At 36.6% G+C, this 21,049-nt stretch overlaps 1 protein-coding gene across 5 annotated transcripts in view; it reads right to left on the bottom strand.

Annotated features, from left to right (window-relative positions):
* ENAH (ENAH actin regulator) overlaps positions 1-21,049 on the bottom strand; it is a 168,701-nt gene that overhangs the window by 26,996 nt on the left and 120,656 nt on the right. For all 5 annotated transcript variants that reach the window (XM_030936122.1, XM_030936126.1, XM_030936125.1 and 2 more), the window contains exon 4: positions 8,837-8,921. In XM_030936122.1, the coding sequence (XP_030791982.1) occupies positions 8,837-8,921 (85 nt within the window). The remainder of the gene's footprint in view (positions 1-8,836; positions 8,922-21,049) is intronic.

The raw sequence follows: 21,049 nt of genomic DNA on the forward strand, positions 1-21,049 counted from the left end.
GAGGTGGCTGTGACATTGTCACATTGTCCTCCTGGGGATGGAGGTGGCTGTGACATTGTCGAGAGCTAACACTGTCCCCCTGTACCCCAGCCTGGGTGACAGAGTAAGACCCTGTCTCCCTCCCCCAAAAAAGGTATCTTTATCTTACACATAGATATTTCATAGCACTGTGGGGAAGATTAAATGAAGTAATACTTAAAAAGCTCTTTAAGAAGTACTTGGAACACAAGAACGCTCAATGTAGGCTATAACAATAATTATTATTTGGAAATTTCAAATTGGGACTTTCTGGACTGGCTAAGAAACTGTGTGGTTCTAGTTAGAGACAAAGCTAAATGACAGCACATGCATGCTATCCTTCGTTCCGTCCAGAGGTACCAATACACCAGTAAGATCTTTCCAAAAAGCTCTCTCCTTCATGTTTTCTAAGCTGGCTATACAACAAAAGAAAAGGCCCATTTGACAAATACATCAACCCCACTGCTCTCACAAAACACACAGCCTCTCCTGGACATACCACCACACTTAACAATGACTGCAAGAGAAAAACACAAGAAACTGAGTTTATGAGTATTTATTTATTTATGAGTAGTTGTTTGAGATATTGGCTACCAATAAAATGAGATTTTCAGGATCTAGTACTGACTTCATTATGCTATTTGATAAATCACTAGCTGCCAAAGTTTTTGAGGGATAACGATATTCCTGCAGGGACGAGGGGAAGAAATCAGATGTATTCAAAAGAATGCTTTTAATAATAAACAGAGAAAAGTCAGGGTTGGTGGTTGTTGTTTTTCCAGTAACCTGCAGCTAATAAACTCAGCTGGAGCTTGTATTAAATTTCAAACATTTGACACAAATCAAAAACTATGGGCCATTTTAAATATAATGCTCTAAGCAATCTGTTGGGTCCAAAGGGCAAAAGATACACACGTATTATTCTAATTAGAACAAATTTAAATATAGAAGCTAAAGAAAAATATTTAAGAGCACATTAGCTGTCCCAAAAAATCTATGATGAAAAAATCTAAGTTTTTAGATCTTTGAACATTTGTTACTTCTTCTATTTTATCAAAATAACACAAATACATAGTTTTTAAAATTTATAACAGAAATCAGCAGTTCACTGCCCCAACCCTCCCACCCATTTCCTACTCTTGTAGCTGTTTCTTACATTTTAGCTTTCGCTATCTACTTTCTAACAGGAAGAGGCCTTCTACAACTCCCTCACTCCACTCATGCTTCTCCCAGTATGGAAAATCAATATTCAGGGCTTATTAACACGATAATGTAAATACCGCTCACAGCTGAACCAAACAGTAGTCTATGACTACATTTCCTTTCTCATTCAAGTTCTTAGTTGTGGGTTTTAACTACCAAGTTAATGGCTGTTTCTCTAAGCAACACAATGCTTTTAACACATACAAAAAGTAAGCTTAAGTCACAGGCAGAAGGCCAGGCATGAGTGAGATGAATCTGAAAGAATTATTGAATAACAGTGTTTACAGCTAGGGTGTATTGACTTAAGAAGTTTGTTCCACATGTCATCATATTCCAGGGTTTTCAGGCTATAAAAGATAAGGAGTGTCTACTGATACAGGAAAAGGGCACAATGCTGGAGAATATTTCTAAGTTCACAGACAGATGATTCACGCAGGCAATTCATATAGCTGCAGGAGATTCTTACTATTTTCTTGTTCTGAAGGTAAGAAAAGAAAGTGTTGAACACTTTAAGCTAATTTTTAGCCTGCTTGCTGAAAAGATGCCCATCTAAATGGATTTCCCAAAATAGTGATTCAAGCAGAATATCTCTGGCTTCCGAATCTTGTGTGGCATGAATAATTCCCACCTAAATTTGATGGTTTATAAATTTGACTTTCATGTTTTGACCTCTAAAGCAAGACATTTGTGTAGCTTTCTAGGAGGAGTTTCCAAATTTATAAACTTTGCTTTTCCTCAGAATTATTGCTGCCAATTCACACACTGGAAATGCGCATGGCTCCTCTTCCTAGAGTTCTCTCTCCAACTGTTTTCTTCAGTCATTAATAGAATCGTCTGAGGACTTTTTTCAAAGAACTAGTGGCTTAATTCTGAACCACGGAAAAATTCTGACAGACTACTTTAATTTTTCTTTTAAGCTAGGCCTGTATATTCTACAATAATTTGAAAGTTTCTGAGAATATAAATTTTATTCAGAAACAATTATAGTGCAAATGACCAGTATTATTTTTAAGCATTTAAAAAAATCACAGTTCCTCCCACCACCCAAATACCTATTTCTCTCCAAAACAGCTATCCCCAAATGTAAATAGATGCACAAAGCACCAGCCCACATTGAGATTTAAATATATATTCATTATTTAGTTTATGTTGACTCAAAGACATTTCTTGAAGTAAGTAAAACCTAAGTAACATCGGTTCAAAATACATTTCACCCAGCTTTACCTGTAATGAATAGTGTTACTAGGTAAATAAGAGTGATTTCAATTTTAACAAAACGAAGTAGGAACAGTCTAGGAAAAATGTTCTGAGTTGTTAACATTTAGTAACACTATTATTATTGACATTTCTCAGAAAATAAAACTACACAGATATGGTTTGATTGTATAACATGGGCATTTCACTTCACTATCAGTAAACAAATAAAAAATGGATAAAATGTAATCAGACAGCTAAGTTTTAATATTACAAAGCTGCTGAGGCAAGAGCTGATACTCACAAGAGAAGGCGGTCAACTTTTGGTCCATCCTGCCTCTGAAGGCCAATAGGAGGGCTATACACTCTCATTGCTCCAACTGCTCAGTTCTGTGTCACAATTATTATTCCCCTTTTATAACTTTCAGGTACTACTGGTGATTTGTGAACTATTTATAGATATTAACTATATTAAGGTTCTATGTGGAGACTAACATAGAACTGACTCATGGTTCTTAGAATATGTTTTCTCATCATGGCCAAGTCAAATATTAATTATATGAGTAGGAACCAAAAACTATTTAATAATGATATAATAATAAAGGGTATTGGACTAAATAGAATTAACACTTAGACATTTACTCTACTGACTCTATTAAAAATAAAACTTAAACATAACAGTAGAAATATATAACTTATAAAGCCAAATTATAAGACTTATAACAAAACAGTAATCTTCTTACTAACGCTCACCACTTCTGATTTTGCTCCCCAGAAGCAATTATTTTCAATACTCTGGTACTTATCTCGTTTCTAAATACAGTAATTCATTTAGAACTATTACTTCCAGATTTTTCATATTTAGATGTTATCTACTGACTTCCTACTATACAAATGATTTAATTCCTACATCCCTAGCCCCCCAAAACTTTTTCTTCTCCATTTTTCCAATAAACTCATAACACCACTTTGGATACACCAATATTCACGTATCACATAATTCACTGCTGATCACACTTACTTTCTAGAACAATTTCTTTCTTACTCTGGTGCTACAAAGTAGTAATTTTTTTAATTTGATTCTTTTTCTATACACCTATCCCTACTTCACCCCAAACTCTCCATTAGAACTGTAATCCCAATTAACATAGTCCAACATAGCAGAACCACAGTCAGGTTTTTCTATTCTTTTGTTTTGCTTTCCCTCAGAAACATCCCGTCCGGAGCCTTCAGCCCTCCTGGCACCAACCGGCAACTGTTCCCTAGGTTTTGATTTCACCTTAGTCGAGCTGGGAATTGCTCATCTCTTTCCTAAAGTGGATTTCTTATCTCCTCGATGCTGTCATGGGCTCATCATTCTTGCTTCACTCTTTCATCTTAACGGAACACATCTTCCAATAGCTTCTTAGGAAGTTGTGCAGAAGAAATCTCCTCTCAGGATAGAGATTCTCTCAGGATTTTGAAGCTCCCCCACACCTTCGTCGCTCCCACCACCCCTTACCAAGCATTTGAAATCTTACTTATTCCAGGACATTCTAAAATTCCACAGTGAGAGGCCTTGGTGGGAGGTCTTTGTATTTTTCCCAGTTACTGGGCTGGAATTTGGCAGGCTTTTTTGACCTAGACCAGAAGCTAGCAAACTGTATACAGCCCTAGGGCCAAATCTGGCTACACCCATTTATTTCCATGTTGTCTATGGTGAGCTACAAAGGAAGAGTCTAGCAAATGACACAGATGGGCCACAAAGCCTAAAATGTTTACTACCTGGCCCTTTCCAGAAAAAGTTTGCGGACCTTTGATCTAGATGATCAATGAGTTCCAGCAAATTTTCTTGTTATTTATTTGCAAATTCAATTTCTTCATGTTTCTGTTCTCCTCTCCACTCCCCAAATAATAACAGAATTTCTATTATTTGGATGCTGAACCTTCTAATCTGTTCTTCTTACTTTACTTTCTTTCTCATATGCCACCTCTTAGTTTTAGGACTATTTTCAGAGAATAAATTCCTCAACCTTAGTTCTCAAAACTTCTATTTCTTTCTTTCTTTCTTTCTTTTTTTGATACGAAATTTCACTCTGTCGCCAGGCTAAGGTGCAATGGCACGAACTCAGCTAATTGCAACCTCCACCTCCCAGGTTCAAGCAATTCTTTTGTCTCAGCCTCTCAAGTGGCTGGAACTATAGGTGCGTGCCACCAGGCCTGGCTAATTTTTGCATTTTTAGTAGAGACCGGGTTTGACCATATTGGCGAGGTTGGTCTTCGGAACTCCTGATCTCATGATCTGCCCGCCTCAGCCTCCCAAAGTGCTGGGATTATAGGCGTGAGCCACAGTGCGCCAGCTCTTCTATTTCTCAAAAAAAAAAAAAAAAAAAAAAAAAAAAGGTAAGGTAGTTTTTTAAAAAAAGTCTCCAAGTTTACTTTCTCGTTCTCTGAGTGATCCATTTAAAATAACTATCAATTTTTATTTCATCAATGAAATATACTCTCCTAGTTCTCTGAAGCTATTGCATGCAGTATATTTTTAGGTTTTCTTCTGCTCCCTGCATTGCATCTGTTTCATACAATTTCATACAATTTCAACTCTTTGTTTTGGTCTTTCTTTTACAGAAGTTGGCCTGAAAGGTTTGATGATCCTTGGCTGTCTGTTCATATTTATAAGTAGTACCAAAATTGATCAGAGGCCCTTAAGTAAATGAGCTTCACTGGCAAGGATGAGTGTCAACATCTCTGTCTTCTCTTGGCCAATGGCAATTTTCCCAAAGAGGAATCTTAGTTTCTTGCTGGGCTCTACAGGTCTGGCTGCCAGTGTCTAGGAGCTGAGCAAGGGAAAGAAACCAAGCTGGCCAACTTTCACCTAATTCCTCTTTTCATTTGGCACCTCACCCACATCCTCACAGCTGTGAATTTATAATGCAAACTGATGTTTCTCATTACACGTTCCAGTAATAGTATAGAAAAAAGCCAGTTAAACAGCCAAAGTTAACAGACAATTTCACTCAGTTCATGAAGTATAAAGTTGGCCTGAGGGTATTTTATTGTGCCTCTGAAGATTAAATCAAGTTTTAAAAAATGATTTTTATATAAATAACCACATGAAATAAAGTTTGGAAATATAATTTCCACTGGGAACCAAACTTCACACTAGATCGTGCTATACATCCTTCCCATTTGCTAGCCTACACAACCAGATCCAGTCATGCACTACTATCAGCTGAAAGTGAAAACCAGTACTAAGCATCTACATAAATATTTAGTATATATTTTAGAGTTTTGTATTATCTTTTTCCAAGTATGGTTTAACCACAGGCAAAAACAGATTGCATGGGATATATGTCAAATAAAAATGACAAATACCTTTCTTATAATTTGAAATTTACTAAAGTGATAGAAAGCAAGATGCTTTTTTAGTATATGACAAATTCAGGAAAAGAGTTTTAAAAAGCAGTTTCTTAGCACAGTATATAAGGCCCTTACAAGGTGGACACAACCTCATCTAACCACACCATTGGTCCTGGAAGGGAAAGGAGGAAGCGTACTCACATTGCATGTGTGTTTGCATCTCCTTGCCTTTACACGCCTACTCTTTCTTCCTGGAATGCTTTTCCCTTCTATGACTGGAAACTCCTACTTTATTGCCTCTTTAGGCACAGCTCAAAGAGCACCTCCTCCATGAACCTCCCACCAACTCTCAAAAAACACAGAAAATCCTAGGCAGCAAGAAAAGAGTATGTTATCGTAATCAACTCAACAACCTTCCTAGGTAATGCCTTCCCTAGCACCTGGGAAGTCTCTAAAAGGCCATTTACCAGCTAAACGTCAATAATTTCTCCTCCAAATCATGGGTTTAGAGAGTGGGGGAAAAATTAGGCAAAAATGAAGAAAATTACTACATTAAAGAGCAAACATATATATTTTCTGTCTTATACCCCAAAACCTGCATATGAATTAATTCAGTACCAGAAATTTCTTGACTTTTTATTAGAAATTTTATTGAGATTTCTACTCTCAAATTAGCCCATATGTTCACTGCAGAGGTAATACTCAAATGTAAAATAAACAATTAGGAAGAAAATACAAAATACTGTGTGATTAAGTTACAGGAATTCAGAAAAGAAGAACATCAGTGTGCCTGGAAAAGAGTCTACAGAAAATGACAATATAGAAAGGATATGAGAAGGACATGTCAGAAGAGGTGAATGCCACACACAAATACAGAGGGAAAGATGAGTATGGTGTAGACAGAGACAGTCATGAGGGGTGAAACACAAACACGGGGTGAGTTCCTAAATGCCAGGCCAAAGAAGTAAACTGGATGTGAGGAGAGGCAGCCATAAGGAATGCTGAGCAGGGAGATGAGAATACAGGAGTGTCTGGACTCTTATTCAGGTTGGTAGATTGAGCAGTCCTGTAATCTCCCCCAATATTCTACTAAAATTCCAGAAACATCATTAAAATGCATTTAAATAAACCCATGACCAAGTAGAAAACTGAAGGTGGTGGTCATTAGTAGGACAAATTTATCATGAGATTTCTGGAAGACAGAAAGGGTAGGAAAGAGCTATATGTTCAGAATTCTTCCCTAGTCTCCTAGAGATTAATATTCAACATTTCTACTTAGACATCCAGTAAAAACCTGAACCTAGCATCCCCATAATTCATCTCTGACATCCCCCAACAAGGCCTGCTCCACAGTCTTTCTCAACTATTAATGGCAACTCCATCCTTCCCACTAGCTTAGCCTAAAAACCTCAACCCCTCTCCTTCCCTCATACCCCACCATACAATCCACCAAGACATAAGGATCTGACTTCTCAACACCCACTTCTATTACCTGGTGGAAGCCACCACTATCTCCTGCCTAGTTCACTGCAAAAGTCTCTTAACTGGCTTTCTTGTTGAGCTGCTGTCACAACCCTGTACCTGCCTCAAGTCGTCTCTCAATAGTGTAGGCTCAACAGAGCAGCCTGACTGATTCTGCTAAAACGTTAAGTCAGACCATGCCTATGTTCAAAACTGTATGGTGATTCTCCTTTCTCTCAGAGTAAAGGTTAAATTCTTCAGAGTAGCCTGCAAGGTCCTGCATGATCTGACCTCTATTACGCCTTTGACCTCATCTCCTAATACTCTCTTCTGCTCCAGCCTCCACAGCCTCCTTGTTTTCCCTTGTACACACAAGCACCATCCTTCCTTAAGGCCTCTGCATAGAATGCATTTACATAGATATCTGCTTGGTTAATTCCTTCTTTTCATCTCAATGAGATCTACTACCCTGACCAATCTATTTAAACTCACAAATACTGAGACTAATAGGTAATGGATGGAAAAATAAAATAAAATGACAACCAGCACTTCCCTCTGCCCCTCCACAACATATAATCCTCTTTACTCTGTTCCATTTTTCCCTATAGCATTTACCATCTTCTAGTATATCATGTCATGTTTATTGTCTGATGAGTTTAAGGCTTTTTATTCCCTCCACTCCCTCCCCCTTCCCAATATAACTTAAGCACTTAGAACAAACAACGCCTGTGACATAAATAAATGGAGCAGCGGAGGCATCCATAACCCAGAACACATACTGAAGACGGTCAAAGCAGACATGGGAAGAGGAACCTGAGGAAGATCTAACTTCAGATTAACAGGTAGAGAGAACAGGAATGAGCAGTGCCACAATAATCAAGCTGATTAATAAATCCGCAGAACAGCTATATGTACCAGCTCCTCCCCTGTCCTCCCCAACCCCAGCTCAATGAATGGAATGGCATTTACCACGGAAGACTATTCTTTAAAGAAACTGAAGAAGCTGCCTCAGATGAATTGGGGCTTCAGGTGGAGCTTTGAGTAGCTCAGCATTTGTGCGGTTCTGAGGCCTGCCTGCTCCCCATTCTGGTACTCCAAAGGTTAGCCTGTCAGCCTACTTACTCTGCCCACTTTCAGAGAACTCCCAGTCATGGAAGAATGCTGCCCAGCAGGGAATGATTTTGTATTCTACTACGAAACCCTATAGTAATATCTGAAGATAAATGTGTTACAGAAACAGCCAACACTATTTTCAACTTTTTAGTTAAATTCGTCACATGAAAACCACAGCAGTCACAGATCACTTTATAATTCTAAAAGTAAGACTTCCTGAACCATAAAACATTTTGAATTCTGTTAAGTGTATTTACAATATTTTCAACGTACCTTGAGTAGAATTTTTACAAAAAAACAAAAACAAAAACAAAACAGGTATGAAATTTTATAACATCTCATGTCGAGCATAACAAGTATCTGGTAACTTATTAATGATAGTTGCAAAACTTACTAATATAAGAATAAAAGTTGTGACTCTTAAACAGCTGACAAGACTTAAACACAGGATATTGTTTTGTCTTCTGAAGCATGAAGAAAAAGCACAAACAGTAACTTGCAAATTTACCTTCTTTGAATTTCCAATTCTTCTTGGGATGGGCCATTTTGAACTTGAGCAGGTAGTTGTGAGTTTTGTCTAGGCAATGTTGGCCCTACAGAGGGAGAAAACATTACAGATGAACATTATCTTCATATCTAGCTGGATAGAGGAGATAAAATCATAAGAATAACATAAAATCATCACATATTTACAAACGTGTCTTCTTTTTGTCTAGCAAAATAAAATATAAGCTTTACATAACACAGAGCAAATGAAAGACTGCAACATAATACTGTCATCATCTCCAGAAGGCTTACTTGAAACAAATGGAAAACATCAACAATAAGGAAAAAGAAACATTTATATATGAAGAGCTCGAGTAAAACAAGTGTTCGATGAGCATCTGAAGAGGCACCTAAGCTTGACATTTTCTAAGACAATGAGACATTCTCTTTGGGGTAATTATTCATGAAGTGGAGAGGGAGAACTTAAATGAAAAATCAGAATTCAAAAACTCACCTAAATAGAACACTGGAAATGAAAAACAGGAGAGAGAGAGAGCATGAGAACCTTATTACTAGACTCCAGTATGCTAAAGCATTTATCAAATTTGCCCAATTAAAGCTGCCATTTTTGTCTAATGGCCTAGCATTTCCAGCACTGGTGAAAACAAACATTTGCTAAACTTCCATATAGTAATTAACCTACTGAACTGAATTTTTTAATGTAACAAGTAATTTTAAGTTTTCATTTAGGGTAAGAAGGGAAAAAAAAAAAACCTTGCATTCATACAACATGGTTCTGTCATGAGACACTAATGACCATCCATTCCCACATACCATGTACAATGCAGACCTGCTTTTTGCATCTTAGATAGAATGCCACTGAATTATGGGACATCTTAATGTCATTGGATATAAAAATTAAATCTGTCACAAAATGAGATAAATACTGGAGCTAATATATAATACCTAGGGTTAAAATAGAACAATCTTAAAGTCTAATCCAGTAAACAAGAAAGTAAAGAAACAGTAGTTATCTTCCACTCTTGGAGAAGAATATATGAGTAATGCCATACTACATGTATTTGTGAATTCTAGCGTACCAGCAAATGCTCCTAACAGATATTCTGAAAGATTTGTAGACAACTGGTATTTAAAAGTTACGAAATAAATGCTTCTGTGTACTAAATTCTTATAATCTATGGGCTAATCATGCAAAGTATTTTATAGTAGTGGAGTAGATTTCACAACCGGAAGATTTACTAGGATGTAATGCAGTACTGGTGTATCCCAAGTGTGGAAAAACAGAATTAACTTGATCTGAACTTACCTACTAACTTTTTTTCTCACCTCTTTACAAATGTTTTTAGATTAATCATTTCATTTGTCCTCTAAAGACAAACTGATGACAACTGCAGTGATACATTAGATTTCCTAAGACTCTGCTATTTTGAGAACCAAATAAAGGAAATATAAAAAAAATTAAACCTATGTAATCAATAACCAAAAAAAAAAAAAAACCAAAACTTTCGAAATTAAATACACACATAAATGTTTGTATAAATGAAAATACATGATTGCTGTCTAGTAAACAGACTAGAATTCTTTTCTTGGGAAATTAAAATAATGATGTAAAAACAGACTCTCCCATTAGGCTATACACGAATGTTTAATACTTTACAGGGAAAAGACCTCTCTTCTGGGGACATACAAAGTGTGGGAGGCGGGGGCTAAATCTGAGGTAGCATGAAATTATTTGGGGAATGTACTTTATATATCCAAAGTACTAAATGTGAGCATTTAGCATGGGGAACACACAAGACCATTATGTTTTAACTATTTTTTAAAATAATGTTTACTTGAGTATTTCAGTTGAAAGCCTCAGGCTGCTTAAATAATGAAACAGCTGAATGTGAGTAGGTTAGACTTGTTTGGCATCTACCTCAAAGAAGAATGCAATTGTACTATTCACACCTAGGATAGGTGTTATATATCAAAAGTAATATTAATGGATTAAATTTGCCAATTAAAATCTCAGCTTTAATTCAAATATATAGATTCAAAAAACGTCAAAATTTCAACTCAATCCTATTTATTTTATTTAACAGGTTTTTAAAAAACTAACACAAGTTTAATGTAACTCACAAAAGCTGAGAAAAGAAAATCTTTTAGCAATTTACAGAACCTGCTTTGGAATATTTCTTTTTAAGCTTTTTAAAAGGTTACTAAGCAAATCTGTTCAGAAAGGAGATATTTTAAATGTGGATAATATTTTGTGGCTGTTATCATATAAAAAAAATTTACTGGCCGGGCGCGGTGGCTCAAGCCTGTAATCCCAGCACTTTGGGAGGCCGAGACGGGCGGATCATGAGGTCAGGAGATCGAGACCCTCCTGGCTAACACGGTGAAACCCCGTCTCTACTAAAAATACAAAAAACTAGCCGGGGGCGGTGGTGGGCGTCTATAGTCCCAGCTACTCGGGAGGCTGAGGCAGGAGAATGGCGGGAACCCGGGAGGCGGAGCTTGCAGTGAGCCGAGATCGCGCCACTACACTCCAGCCTGGGCGACACAGCGAGACTCCGTCTCAAAAAAAAAAAAAAAAAAATTTACTACAGTTTATTCCTGCAGCTGCAATGAAAAGCTTCAAGGAAGATCCTTTTAAAGTGGGAAGAATTCTGATCCTAGAACAACTCTTAACAATTCTTTTCTACATGGTTCTTTGTAATGATAATGGATTTTTGGGCTTTTTGTCTTTCCAGATATCCTTTAAATGGGGTGTGTGGGGGTGTGTGTGTCTGTGTGTGTGTGCACGGAATCACTCCCCTTGGCACCTTTTCACATGTACATTTAATCTGGTTGTTTTGTTTCTTTCTTCTTCAGATTGTCAGGTTGCAGTAACTAGCACATTGAAATTTATGTGCATTTAAAAATTAATACAAACATACTATAAACATTAAAAGTTCCAGGTAAATATAAACTTAAGGTACACAATTACATTTTTCCTTCTTGTCAAACATTCTAATGGGCTATAAAATTGTTAAGTAATACCAAAGGCACCCCACATGACATGAAGCAGCAACTAGGATAAGGCAAAGTCTGTCAGCTGCTGCTGTATGTTCAGGAATATAAACATTACTTTACACAGGTCACATTACTAAATGAGTATCTGTGTTCTCATAAAATGCAAAATAGGTACTTTCATAACCATTTCAGTGGGCAAATGACAATATTTTACGAGCATCATGTGGTGGTTAACAGCCCTTTGGGGAGGGGAAAAAGAGGGAAGAACAACCAAGGTTAAGAAATCAGTGAACCTGCTTTGCTCTTTCTATGTTATCATAAAGAATAGCAGCTGTTTGAGAGTTTGTTCTCTCCCTCACAGCCAAAGATAGTGGCTGATCTTAATTTGTCCTGACTACAAGAAGAAGATATATAGCAAAGTTTGTGAGTTACTGTTTGTAACAGAGAAATGTGGCAATGTCACTGATACAGTATCCTATAAATGATGAAAATCAGATCAGGAGACTCTGTAATAGGAACTGCATGTCAGTCTTGCCTTCAATATTGAGTTTTGGTTAAAACACATTTCACTTAATGTCACATTTTAATTTTCACAATTAGCCACAGACTATTTAAAAACACAGGACTAAAAGACAAATCGGTGTTATTATATACACAATACAATCAAGTTTAAACTTAGCAACGTGGTAATTATATTGTTTGCACACAGTTAAATTAAAGGTAATAATGGGGGAAATCTGCTTTTTAACACATTATTTTACAACTTTAAAGATTCACCTTCACTTAGGTCAAATCAATACTTTCTCTGCAATTGGGTAAAGTATCCATTATTCTGCGTATGGACCTCAACATATTAAGTAGAAAGGTATACAACATTGGGTGGGTTTTCAAAATGAGCTAAAGAGAGTCCTAATAACACAAATATCAATAATCACTCATGGCTAGTTCAAAAGATAGCCCGGAAAAACCCCCAGGAGGAGGCAGAAAAATGAGGAGAAAAAGTTACTGATTACACACTTAATCTGCAGTGTTTAATTGTGGGATCTCGGAGAGAGAGGGAGGATTTACGAACAGCCACACAATAGGCTCACTACTGTAACTGTGACCTCTGGAACAATCCTAAAATATAACTTTAAGTGACTAATAAATACATTAGCCTTTTCTTTCCTTTTTTTTTTTTTTTTTTAAGAAATTTGCAACACATACTTCTTTGCCTACACCAGAAAGTACATACATTTTAAAATAATTCTCTTCATAGGTTAAAAAAAAAGTATCATTAGTATTGAGGAGTCACATTAAAAATTCTGAGTCACAAAAAGTACATACACAGAGCTGAACACTTTATGTAAAATTGGAGCAATACTGTATATCATTTAATAACTATCTCTCATAAAATAACCTGGCTAGCAAGGTACACATGAGTCAGAAAGGTATATATGAGGTTTCTTTTCAAAGCTCAAGTAATTAAAAGTAACTCTTTGGAACTTGGGTTTTTAAAACAGGAAGTTTCAGAAACAAATAGAAATAAAAAGAATTTAGACAAGGATATATATCTATCTGTATACACAGATAGATACGTATCCTTAGGTATATATCTTATTATCTCTAATCTGGGGTGGCTAAGTGACATACCTGGTTTGTCCATGCAAACAATACATATATGTGCACACGTGTGCATATGAGAGTGAGAGTGAAAGAAAACAATCAATAAGCCTAAATTCACTCTTAAGTCACAGATCTTTAACCTACTGAATAAAGGTGGCTGTCAATCAGAAATCAACCTATTAATGCAAGTAATAGCTTACATCTGCCTCACAACATGCATACCTAAAATTAATTCAAGTTAAGCAAAAGTTCCCTTTGCTAAGGCACATTTACATTCCTCAAAACATATTAAGATGGACATAAATTTTTTCTTTAAACTCTAAATCAAAAATTTGCTCCCAAACAAAATAACTAAAAACAAAAATGTACAAACAAACAAAAACCCCTCTCATTTGTGTTGGAAAAGGTGGACAAGAATAGTTTTAAGAACCTAATTCTAACTAATTCTAATCCTCACTAACAAGGCAACTCAGAGCTGACCAAATCACCTACATGAACCACAACAAATATCACAACATAAAAACAATAGCTTGCTATATATCCCAAATGTCACAAACCAGACTATGGCCTAAAAAAAACAAAAGTTATGGAAATGCGCAAGTAGCATGTACCACAGCTTGAAAAAGTAATGTAAACATAATGTTGCTTACCACAGAAAATACATCGCAAATTAGTGCTGTCCTGGGTAGCAGTAACCTTGCTCTGGGCTGCAACAGACACCTTGGTGTTAGAAGCTTCGAAGGACAACGGGGCCATCTGAAGAACTTCACATAAACTAAAAGGTGCTTTGAAATGTTCAAAATGTATTTATACATACGTCCTATCTAGATCCTCATCCTGGAAGCTCTGTAATTTAATAAAAACGCATCCTCTTTAACATAGGCTCTTAAAAAAAAATTATGCAATCTTTTTTTTGGTGGAAAAACCCTATAAGCAGCCATAGATCAAATGATGCACGTACAACTTAGTTATTTCCTAAGTTATATGGTCAAAGAGCATAACCAGCATTTTAGGGTTATATATTTTTAAAGTCAATGAAGATAAGGTAGAGGAAGTCAAGATCTATGGCCATTAATGTTAATTTCACAAGATCTATCCTCTCATTTAGGAGAATTGAATCCGAAAAAAATTTAGGCTTGGAAGTGCTTAAGATTAACTCATTCCTACTAGTTGGAAAAAGACCAAAGTTATTATAAACGGCCCACTGCAATAAAGAGTTTTATATTCACTGATACAAAATAAGAGTATCTTTGGTTTGCTAAAAATCAGCTATTCATTTTTTACCAAGCCACAATTTACTATTTTTTCCTCAATATATATACATACTTGACAAAATGTCTTATTAAAAAGGTGTGGCCAGATCAAACAGCCATTTATTTAGGCTATTTACATTAAATTTTAGCTTAAGTGTCAATGAAGTAAATTCTTTTTAGGAGAAAAAACTCAATGAGAAGGTGATGATCTATGAAAAGGGGAAGGATTTATCTGAAATCAAAGTGACACTCAAAATTGGGATGAGAAAAACAAAACTTTTTTTTTAACTATTACTTTAGTGACATCCAAAACTTTACATCAATAATTTTCTGTAAAATCTTAAAGAAATTCTTTTCAGCATGGGCAAGATTTTCTTTTTCCGTTGGTATTCACCAAGAAACAATGAGTGGTTAAATGCACTGGGGCTTAAGAAAGCCCACATAAAGGCAAACAAGACAGTGCTTTAGATCTCCTCTAAGACTGTATTATTTAAAACATACAACTCGTGCTAACTAAAAGTTTTAGAAAAATCAGAACCAAACCAGTATAATTTAAACAACACACATCTAAAAATTGTAATGTCTTAAATAAGATAATTTTTCATCATTTTTAGAAATTAGATTTAACATAATCCATTTAAGTCTTGCTTTGAAAATATTATATACACTGTATTTTTTTTTGCAAACACAAAATAAGATTGATAAATGTCACCTTTGCTAAGTACTTCCAACCACTCAATCTATTATTAAAGTTGCATGCACAATATTTATTTACAGTAATGACATAAGATATAGAAAGACCACAGGCGTACATATAAAATGTCTACCAAGCTAATGCGATCACTCCACAGGAGATAAAAAATTTAGAATATTTTCAATCACTGTATTTTAAGTTTAAACTGTTTTTTAAAGATCTGTCTTACCGATGTTTGCAAATGGCTACTTCTATAAAACCTTTATTAAAGTCTTCAGGTTTTACCCTTCAGTTCCTTTATTCCATATTTAAAGAGGAAAAAAAACCCCATAAGGACAATTTTAAAAACTTACAAGAAAAACCTGAGAAATTATCTCTTCTTTGACAGCAAAGAAGCTGCCACATCCCATTACCAATCATGTTGGCAAAAAGTCATCTAACAAGTGTCAGAATGCAGGTAAACCATTATTGCTGCGTAAGACAAAATATTTCCAATCAAGAATTCCCAGTCTTTCTCACAGTTTAAACTATTAACATTCTTGCACTTCGTATCTTTAAGCATCTTCTTTCCACTGACTTTAATTTCATACTATCATGTAAAATATTGATCTAAATTCTGATAGGTTGCTTAAATTCTACTGCAGTTTGCATTTCCTGAAGATACTAAATTATTCATTCCATTATATGCCTAAGCCTAACAGAACTTCCTGCTTAATACTGATGCCATTAACTCTTTCTTCATTCAGTCAGGGGAGCAGAGCAAAATAAGGGAAAGAACACTTATTGTCCAGGTTGAGTAAATTCAGTAATACGATGTTTTCAACATAGTTTTTAACACTAGCACTGATGTTACATAGACCTTACATTTTACCTATGAAAGGACATTTCTCTTTAAGTTAGCCATATTAACTTTTTTTTTTTTTGCATGGCTGTCCCTTTATCGCTAATGCAGTTGTCAAACAGCCATCCTTCAGGCTTACCCCTGACTTTAACATACTTTACCATTAGGTGTTTTGTATGAGCCGGGAAATGCAGAAATGGTTGGGTGAGTTACCAGTAGTGCAAAATGACAGGCTGTTTAGATTTGATTGGCATGACTGTATTTTGTTACTATAGTAAACTCTGCATTCATGATTTTTACAACCAGCAGTTTCTCCTATTAGCAATTAGTCCCAAGGCAATTGGTAATGGGGATATGACCCATCCTAGCTTTGTTTCTTATGATTAAATGAGATAATGTTTGCTTAAAGACTGGCTTGAATCTGACTTGCATTCTCTGGAAGGCTGGTCAGCTGAGTGGGTGAGTGAGCACAACATCAGAATCTAAATTAGTGGTGTTCACACTTCAGACCATCAATAATGCCCCCAGGTATTTCTCACATGATTACAAAGTTCTATGCAATACATTTTTGAGACAGTGAAAGCAAATGTGTTTATGTTTGCTGAAAGGTATCTAGAATAGAAGGGAGGCAGATACTGCAGTGGTACAGTTGCTGCATTAAAAAAAAAAAAGTTACCACATTGCAGGGCACTGTGCTAGGAGGCATAAGGATTATAAACAGTAAATTTTATTCAAAGCAATGCATTTTTAAAGTGGCATTTTGAAACATTTTCAAAAATATTATTTCAAAGTTTTAAAATTTGATAAACTTCTATATATATCAGGAAATGGAGCATCGTACATATATAGCTATACATGAAAATGTACCATCATAAACATCTTCCCCCCCCTTTTTTTTTTTAGCTCAACCTTAAGGCAAAACTGTATATATGATTGGGTTTTTTCCCATCCTTTATTTCTTGTAATCCTCTCTCAAATTGTGACTCAAATGCATTTTATTCCCTTCTAAACCAATATGAAAATGACTGCTAACAGTTGATAACTTGCTGACAAATTATTCATCTGCACTGGCAATAGTCTTAATATGTTCCTCAGTCCACCATGTTTCATAAGCCGTTTATTTTTAGTTGTGAAATGAATGACCCTGCCTCTAGCTAAAGACACTTGAAGAGGCAACAAGAAGTTGAGGGGCCTATCATTTACCAATCCTGTCATATCCTAATGCCTCCAAAGGCAAGAGTAACCTGTGTCCTCAGGTTCACTGCTCTGCTTCCTCTTCCTGAACATAGATCAAGACTTGCCCATCAAATGCCCTCCTACCATTTGTTACTAAGGGAATTATTAAGTATATGCTCAGAAAAACCACCACATTCTGGTAGAATGCTACTTTAACACAATTAGCTTCTATCAGAGTGTTTGTTGACTCTTTAATCCGTGCTCTTATCTATTCACTTACACAAACCAGAAATCCACTACCTTTTCTTTTACTCCTATTTAACCAATTTTCAAGTCCTGTTAATGCAACCTCCTAATTTCTCTCTCCAAACTATCTCCATTGCCACTGTTCTTGTTCCATGATCCCTTGCTTAGTCATGTTCAGGGTGGGGCAACTTGTATCCCAGAAGCTTAACATACATCAGTTGGGGCAGGGAAGAAAATAGTAGCACTTCATTAATTTTTCTCATCCATTTTACTGTTTTTGAAAGTCTTACAATGTACTCAACATGTCAACAACAAAGTACATACATATAAATGATAAACACACATTTACCAGGGGATAAGCTCAAAAACTGAGAGACCACCGACCTAGACAATTACATTAGCATCATCTTATTAAGTTGCCCATTCCAATCTTGGTATCTGTCCCCCTCCCCACAGTAGCCAGTGACGCTTTAATAATTAACCAGATCAAATCATTGCTCTTAGTAAAAACTCTTCAACTGCTGCCCACTGCTCTTAAGATAAATACCAAAATCCAGTGCTTGTCCCCCATGTGATTGCCACATATCTCACTGAATTCCTACTCTATGGCTCTCTAGGCTCTAGGTACACTGGTCTCTCAATTTCTCAAACATGCTGTATCACCATTCTTCTGCAGAGCCTTTCTGACACATGCTGTGCCTTCTACTTCTGATATTCTTTTCTTGGTCAACTGGTATGCCCCTTTTTGTACCAACTAGAACTTTCTGGCAGTCAACACTCAGAGTTACTATTAGCCCTCAGAAAACTAAAATAATTAGTTCTTCTTTCACTAGGAATCTCACTTCCTACTTCAGGTTTTATTGTACATGTTTTTTTCTGATTAGCCACTTCAAGAGATTTGAAAGGAGAGAAGCATAAATATAAAATTAGATAATATCCAATTTCCTAAGAAATATGAGGAATCTGTCTAAAGACGCTCAGGAGAAAAATTTTAGAACGATATTAAAATTATGCAAAAAGCTTCAAACTTATATTTGGGTACAAAAGAAAGAGGGTTTGTTTTGGTTTCTTTCACTCTGGATGCAAGTGGGCAACAGAGAGAAAATAAACCTGGAATAGCCTAAAAGGTTGAAGTTTCAGGGGAAAATGATAAAGGCGCCCAATTCCATAGATGAAAGTGGGGACGTTCAAGGTAAGAGAATACCTCACATCATTTTAAGGAAACACAATTTCACTCTCTCATCTACATGTAAAAAACTGAATCTCCTTTAACCAAGACAGGGGTTTTTATTCTTTAAAAGTATTTTAAAAGACTTTCAAAGACCATGTCTGTTTTCTCCCACTTTTACAGGAGAAAAATAGAATTAAGAGAAATAACAAAGGCACGAGATTTCTGATAAGTAAACTAACATACTTAAGGGTGGGAAAAAATGAAAGCGGCAGAGGTAGGGCAATTTTGGGCAAGAAAACTGAGCCTGGACCAAGAGAATAAACCTCAGACATTTCCACAATTTGGTCAAGAACTCATCCCTGTTTACATTCAATCTGGCACTGAAAATGCTACACAGTTCTCCTTTACATAATTTACCAAGTTTTAAAATGTTTATTAAAAAGAAAACAACTAAAGAATCTGAGGAAGGCTTCTTGCTTTGATTTTAATCACTTTAAAAATTCTTAAGATTGGCCGGGCACGGTGGCTCAAGCCTGTAATCCCAGCACTTTGGGAGGCCGAGACGGGCGGATCACGAGGTCAGGAGATCGAGACCATCCTGGCTAACACCGTGAAACCCCGTCTCTACTAAAAACTACAAAAAACTAGCCGGGCGACGTGGCGGCGCCTGTAGTCCCAGCTACCCCGGAGGCTGAGACAGGAGAATGGCGTGAACCCGGGAGGCGGAGCTTGCAGTGAGCTGAGATCCGGCCACAGCACTCCAGCCTGGGTGACAGAGCGAGACTCCGTCTCAAAAAAAAAAAATATCTTAAGATTTAGCCATTACTTTTCACTATACACCACACTCACACAATTAAAATGAGCCAATAACTAAAACTAAGAAAGCATGCCTAGATACATGAATACATGCTTTTTAACTAAGATTTGCTTTTCAAAATGCCATGCATGATAAATGCTACAAGATGTATGAGCCCTGAAAACAGTACACTAACTGAAAGCCAGTCACAAAAAAACTCACATATTTTATGATTCCATTTATATCAAACATCCAGAACTGGCAAATCTTCAGTGATAGAAATTATATTAGTAGTTGCCAGATGCTGGGAGGTATGGAGGAATTGGGGGTAAAGGGACAATGACTTAAGGGTAAAGGGTTTCTTTCTGCTGTGATTAAAAATGTTCTAAAATTGGCCAGGCACGGTGGCTCAGGCCTGTAATCCCAGCACTTTGGGAGGCCAACGCGTGCCGATCACGAGGTCAGGAGATCGAGAGCATCCTGGCTAACATGGTGAAACCCCATCTCTACTAAAAATACAAAAAGTAGCCAGGTGTGGTGGCGGGCACCTGTAGTCCCAGCTACTTGGGAGGCTGAGGCAGGAGAATCGCTTGAACCCGGGAGCCAGAAGTTGCAGTGAGCCGAGATAGCACCACTGCACTCCAGCCTGGGCGACAGAGTGAGACTCAGTCTCAAAAAAACATAAAATGTTCTAAAATTGTGGCAAAGGTTGCACAACCCTGTGAATATACTAAAACCACTGAATGGTACCCTTTAAATGGGTAAACCGTATGGTATGTGAAGTAAAGCTCAATAAAGCTGTTACGGAAAATAACAAGTGCCATGCTGTGCATCTGTTCTTCATCTCACAATTGTTTATAACACAAAGTTCAAAAATATCCCAATGCCTACTGCTTTTTCCATTTTGAAAAATATTAAAAGGTGATTGGTGGAATTTTCGGTATTTTTATTTTCTTCTTCATGCTTTTCTATACTGCTTAAATTTTTATAAATAGCACATGACTTTATCATCAGAAAAAAAGAACTTATTCTCATTTGAAAAACAAAATGCTATGGAAATTCCAGTTCTGTTAACAAGAGTGGTTCTAGATGGATGGAGCTCTAACTGGCTCTAGTTTGTTTTTTGTTTTGAGGCAGGGTCTTACTTCAATTGCCCAGACTGAAGTGCAGTGGTGAGTGAGTTCCAGTGCAGTGGAACCTCAAACTCGCAGGCTTAAGTGACCCTCCCACCTCAGTCTCTTGAGTAGCTGGGACTATAGGTGCATGCCACCACAACCAGCTAATTTTTTAATTTTTTTGAAGAGCCAAGGCCTCACTATGTTGCCCAAGCTGGTCTTAAAATCTTGGCCTCAAGTGATCCTTTCACCTTGGCCTCCCGAACTGCTGGAATTACAGGCATGAGTCACTGCGCCTGACCTAGCTCTAGTTTCTAACA

The sequence above is a fragment of the Rhinopithecus roxellana genome, chromosome 8, assembly GCF_007565055.1.
Source record: "Rhinopithecus roxellana isolate Shanxi Qingling chromosome 8, ASM756505v1, whole genome shotgun sequence".
Taxonomy (NCBI): domain Eukaryota; kingdom Metazoa; phylum Chordata; class Mammalia; order Primates; family Cercopithecidae; genus Rhinopithecus; species Rhinopithecus roxellana.